The following is a 6,363-nucleotide window of genomic DNA, read 5'->3' on the forward strand; positions in this document are numbered from 1 at the left end:
ATATCACTTATTATTAAGTAATTGTGTATATCGAGGAAAAACTTATAATGGAATACCACAAGGTAAACCAAGAGTTAGTGAATTTTGTTCGCGAAATCATAGTTGCGTAGAACTGCGGGCCGCGTAATCATAGTGTCACGGAACTGCGGCTCGCATTTCATATTGACGAGACTATGCGTGGGTGTCAAATGGGTACCAGTATTTTCTGGGGTAACTTTTCTTGGAGCTCTTACATACTAGTATAATTCATAGTAATTGTATTACTTTAACGCATCCTCTTAATCATCATCCGCGTAATCTCATTTTCGTAAGGGCAAAATAATTGATAACTATTAGCCGTGCGGGTATTAAAAGAGGACATAGAGGAGGTTATTCGAGAAGCGGTGAATTTTTTATAAAAGATAAGCCATCGGAAATACATCGGTAAGAGACATTCTGTTACAAGACCAGCTGAATATTTTTGTACCATAAAATCATTTGTGCTATAGAAATTTTGAAGTTTCAGTGCTGTTTGGCGATAAGATAATTTTAAAAAATTGATTGTGATAATCAATTTATGCATATATTATTATACCAACAATTACATGTAATTTTGGGTAAGGATCATTAGTATGTGAATACATTTCTAGACATTCATGTCGGCTACAAAATTTTTTGTTGCTTACGGTCGATTCCTACACTGAAAAAATGCCTTCATATTGCTCCTTAGCGTACAATAGTAAGGCATTTAGGTTTTGGTACCCATTCTCAGATATAGGATGAATAGATATCTTGAGTGATTTAGAGTCCTAAAGATGGATTTTTTTGGAATCAAAATAAAACGCTGCCGTCTAAATATTTGAGTTCGAATTGTGAGTGTTATGCGCATATTATAGTTCATAAAAATAGCATATTACTGAGTTTAGGTATGACGCGTCATGACGTGGCCTTACTTCGCTTATTTTCATCGCGACGCCTAATCAAAAAGACTGTGAAAAACGTGCTTTTGCTGCGAAAAAATTGCTTCACTCGTAGTTCCCTCACCTCAAGGACGGACCACATAAGCTCTGATAATAATAGGACATATGCAAAGCTATTTGAGTGCCTTCGCCATTTTCCAGAAGAAATGTCTTGGCAAAGCCTGAATCATACGATCATTTTGTCCATCTCTTTCGAGGGACAGCTCCAGCGATAATTCCAATGATGGAGGAAAAATATCTGTATCACGCGATCGTTTTCCTCGGGAGATGGTAATTACGTTCGTCGCTGAAAACATCGCTGCTACCGTCTTTCGGCCAATCAGAAGGCACGGCCGCTAACAGCGATCGTAACATCACGCTTGACTTTTAATTGAGTGACAGTTTCAAATACGAATAATGATGGAATAAACGATGAAAAAAAGGATGGTGGGAATGACCGTGCGATTCAGAAAATGATGGGTCGAGGGATCACTCTTTAGGTCCTTGAAAACCTATAGCTGGAGCTATCACTTTGACGGATGGAAAAAAAATCCTGAGATTCAGGCTTAACTTAATGGGTGGGGTACCTGGCACGAATTCTGGGGATCCAAATTTGAATCCCGGTCAAGGCAAATGATGTCTCCTCTGTGAAATTCTAGCACTTAGCGTGTACTTGCTGTGTACTTGCGTGTTGACTCCGTAAATCTATGCCGCTGGATAGCCCGCCATTATTTCCTACTAAAGGATAAATTATTAACTTATTTGTTTAGAGTGCTCCAAAGAATTGTTTTTAAAACTCCCTCTTTGACCCCTATTCTTATTGTTTACGAAATAAAATTTGCTAAATATTTTCCATGGTTAAGGCTATTTGTGCGGAAGTTAAGGTTGTCGGGTGATATTTATCCTTGAAATGATTTGAATGCCATCCCACCCTATCTTTTACTCTCTCTTATCCGATTTCAGGAATGTGCCCTCGCCGCCACCACCCTGCTGGCGCTGGCCGTCCTATTGGCGCAGGTGGCGCCCGGCTCCCCGCAGCGGCAGAAGTCGAAGGAGGAGGAGGAGTACGAGAAGAGACCATACAAGTTCCAGTTCAACATCGAGGATCACCATCACAGGAAGGAGGAGAAAAGTGGGTTCGAAGCATTTACGAATATAAGGGGTGGCCCCACTGGTTCCGAGACTCTCCCAAGCGAGGAAAATAAATCGTCTACCGTAGCCATCGCAGTACTTTCAATCATCTACTAATATCAATGTACTACCTGCCTCTTTTTTATTTTAAATTTATTTTATCTGAAAAAACTCATTGGATTTCTTCATTTAAAATTTAGTGAAACTAAAATTTCTTTAATTTCGGCCATCCAAAGATACAATCTATATCCGGTGAGCATGAGCTCCTTGTTTGTCAGTATTTTTGGGAATATAGATTGCAATTAAATATCCGTCGTAATACCTGCAGAACGTCGAAGGATCGTGCCAGATTTTTGGAATTTCTCTTCGTGAAAACAAGTAAGCTAGTAGTATTTTGAGGGATGTCATCCAGTCAAAATCATAAACTTATTATTGTTATAACTACTGCTATAACTACTACTGCGAATAATAATTTCTTACCACATGTTATCCTCTCATTCATCCTGAAGGTTGGTTTCGTTGTGTGGGGATAAAGCTCACCCCCAGCTAAGTTACTGGCGTGTGAATGCCTCGTGTTCAGGGTGGGAGAGTTTCCATCAGACCATCTGGTACTTCGAAGGGTTTTGTTAGGGGTGTCCGAAGGCTTCACCTGGTTTTTTAATCCAGCACTCTCTCATAACTAGCCCATCGCTCTACCCACTGAGCCTCCAAGCTCCATTTTTTGGGTTTACTTAAGCTTAATTAACGGGAGAGGGGGGAAAAAGATAACAATGTTTATAAATAGAATAAGGATTAATCGACTGCATGCCGAAAAATTAAATAAATCGAAAATGGGAATACCTGCAGGCGGAGGGTACGAGTAAGCTTGGTGTGTCTCCTTCCGTGTAAATTTTACTGTTCCTGTGATAATATGTTTGGTTACCTGAAGGTAACACATTAAAACTTGGGTATTCGGCCGGAGTTATAAATAATATTAGATGCCACCTGAAGAGAAAGAAGTACCAAAACCATGGGGTCTGTGCTGTGGCGTAGCCAGGAATTTCGTTGGGGGGGGGGGGGGGGGGGTGCAAAACCAGCGAGGAAAATTTTTGAAGAACAGGGTACTAAGTAATGGGTTTTAAACTAATTTTAACACTTTTCACTATCGAAAAATCTTCATTTAAAAATATTTTGTAAATTCATGATTTTTCAATATTTTGTTTTCTTTAATGAAGGAAAATAATTGTGTTTTTATATTTCGGGGGGGGGGGGGCGGACCCCCTGGTCCCCCCTGGCTACACCACTGGGTCTGTGGACAATGGAAACCAAGGATCCCAGGATATTAATGAGATTATCGGCAAGAACCCGCCTGATTTCTACTAATTTCTCCATTTCATAGTCCAGTTGTTTCGATGTTCCATTACTTAGCATTGCATGCAATTCAAAGTAGAGTCTCTTACCTATATTAAATTTAATATTCTAATTTTATTTAAATTTAATACCTCTTGCTATCATGAAATTTAGAAGCACCGAATGACATTGATTTCCATGAGAATAAACACTGCTCAAATATACGTTAGCGCTCTATCCGCTTGAATTTCCGTTATTTCTATATTTATATTTTTTTAAATTTGCTATTACCTTCAGTCATGTTAGAATCTTCGTCGATTTAAATTTTTAATGGTATAATTTTTTTAATATCCTTTCCCTAGTGATGTTTATTTCTATTAAGCATATTATGTTGATACAAGTGATTTAATTATGACTGCTGGTAAAATATAAGAGCAAGAGGCCGTTCCTGAATCCTTTTTTTATCTATTTAATATTTTTGCATCTTTCAGATGAGCAAGGAATTATCATGGGAGAATTTGGCTTCGTGACAGCTGATTTCTTCTACCTTACGACTGTTTATGCCACGGATGAAGAGGGCAAGTTCCACATACTTTCACGGAGTCGGAAATACATCGGTAAGAGACATTCTGTTATAAGATCAGTTGAATATTTTTGACTATAAAATCATTTGTCCTATACAGTTTACGGAAGTTTCAGTGCTGTTTGGGGATAAGATAATTTGATTAATTTTCAAAAATTTGATTGTGACAATCAATTTATGTAATTTTGGGTAAGGATCATAAGTATATGAATAAATTTCTAAACTTTCATGTCGGCTACAAGATTTTTAGTTGCTTACGATCGATTCCTACACTGACAATATGCCTTAATATTGCACCCTATCGTACAATAGTAAGGTATTTATAAGGTTTTTTGTACTCATGCTCAGATATGGTTAATAGGAGATATCTTGAGCGTTGTAGAGCCCTAAAAATGGATTTCTTTGGGATCACAAATAAAACGTTGCCGTCTAAATATTTAAATCAAATTGGGAGTGTTATGCCCATATTGTAGATCATAAAAATTGTATATTACGGAGGTTAGGTATGACGCGACGTGACGTGGCCCTACTTCGCTTATTCTAGTCAAAGAGGCTGTAAAAACTGTGCTTCTGCTGCGAAAAAATTGCTTCGCTCCTAGTTCCCTCACCTCAAGGGCCACTATGTATGGACCACATAAGTTGTGATAATAGAGCATATGCAAAGCTCTTTGAATGCCTTCGCCATTTTCCAGTACTTATTTGAAAAAAATTCTGTTCTGAATTTGGCTGAATGATTTTTTCGTGATTGAGAGCTCAGCTTTATCTCTGCATCACTACGTTCTTTCTGGGATTTTATTCACGGAAGGCTTGTAGTTATGCTGAAAAGTAAAAATGCCAGTAGTGCAATTAGAAAAATCCTTTGAGGGCGGGTTTCATTAGGTTTCTTTTATGTGATCTCAACCGTTCAAATTTGGCTTTCTCGTAAAAGCAACAATCTTAAAAACCTAAACGTTATAGGAGTGGTTATAAAGTTAATTTACTTCAATTATTCTCCATAAGTTTCTCTAGGTATAGAGATCTCTCAAATAGATTTCTCAGGATCAGCGTTTACTCTGGGGGACGATGCAACCCTCAAAACTTCTCTGCGCCAATGTAACAGTTATTTTTGTGAAATTCAAATATTTTGATTTAATTTGGGAAAAGAGGACTTTATTTATTTAAGAGGACATTATTTTTTACTCATGTCATCTTTTTACTTTGCTCATACCGATCAGAATTTTCGTTTGATGAGGTTTATCTTATGGCATTTAATTTTCCACAGGTCCTCCTACCGAGAAACCCCCCACCAAGTCTGTAGGGGCCATCGCCCGACCCGCGGCGGCCCCCACGCCCCCGCAGCCGGCGACCACCAAAAAACCCAACGGCCCCTTTAGCGGTCAGATCGGATGCAGCAGTTGCGTCGTGCCTACCACCACCAAGAGACCGCCTCCCGGGCCCCTGGGAGGAACACCTGGCTCCGGAAGTAGACCGCCCACCGCTGGACAAGGCGTCGGTGTACTCCCGCCAGGCTCGTTCGGACAAGGATCGCCTGGTAGGCCGTCTGCGCCCTTCACTCAAGGCGTCGGAGGACTTGGACAAGGAAGACCACAGGGTGCTGGAGGAAGACCCGGTCAGGGAGCTGGCGGCAGGCCCGGTCAGGGAACTGGTGGTGGATCCGGTCAGGGAGCTGGCGGTAGACCCGGTCAGGGAGCTGGCGGTAGACCCGGTCAGGGAGTTGGCGGTGGATCTGGTCAGGGTGCTGGCGGTAGGCCAGGGCAGGGAGCCGGCGGTGGACCCAGTCAGGGGGTCAGAGGGAGACCTGGATCGAATGACCCGAACTCTCCTTTCAATGGACGAAATCCCGCAGACAATCCTCTTAATGCTCAACGCCCGGGCGATAGAGGACAGAATTCAATAAATAAGGGGCCTGGTGGTTCAGAAGGCTTCGGGTTGGCTCCAGGAGAAAAGGGAGGCCCTCATTACAAGTTCAATTATACCGTTGGTTTCCACGGTCATCATGAAACTGGATATAAGGGTGGTTCGAAAGAAGGAGGATATTATGCGAACCACAGGGATGGAGAAGGTCAGCGTGTGGTTTACGAAGCAAATGAGTTCGGATATCAGCCAAACATAACAAAGGTTCGTCTGACTGATGAAGAGACACCAAAATTAGAAACAGAAAAGGACTATGGGTTGAAGGGATATGAATTCAAATGGTTTAATTGAAACGCAACAGCTACCTTACTTCAATGTACTTATTTTCATTTTAAAACGCATTGTTTCATAAACACCATTCTGTGAAAATAATTTCAATAAATTCCATCTTCGTATGTGTCACCTGTATTAGCTTGTTTTTATTAAAAATGTGATCACCTTCAGTAATATTTTATTCGAGTGGCCCAA

The 6,363-nt window shown here is 40.6% G+C and overlaps 1 protein-coding gene across 1 annotated transcript in view; it reads left to right on the forward strand.

Moving 5' to 3' along the window:
• Window positions 1-6,338, forward strand: part of LOC124160877 (protein lethal(3)malignant blood neoplasm 1-like) — a 95,028-nt gene extending 88,690 nt beyond the window's left edge. Inside the window, exons 2-4 of the mRNA XM_046536985.1 lie at window positions 1,902-2,070; window positions 3,890-4,015; window positions 5,243-6,338. Of these exons, the coding sequence (XP_046392941.1) occupies window positions 1,902-2,070; window positions 3,890-4,015; window positions 5,243-6,186 (1,239 nt within the window). The 3' untranslated portion in view covers window positions 6,187-6,338. The remainder of the gene's footprint in view (window positions 1-1,901; window positions 2,071-3,889; window positions 4,016-5,242) is intronic.
• The last annotated feature ends 25 nt before the right edge of the window (window positions 6,339-6,363 follow it).

Source organism: Ischnura elegans, chromosome 6, assembly GCF_921293095.1.
Source record: "Ischnura elegans chromosome 6, ioIscEleg1.1, whole genome shotgun sequence".
NCBI classification, from domain to species: Eukaryota; Metazoa; Arthropoda; class Insecta; order Odonata; family Coenagrionidae; genus Ischnura; species Ischnura elegans.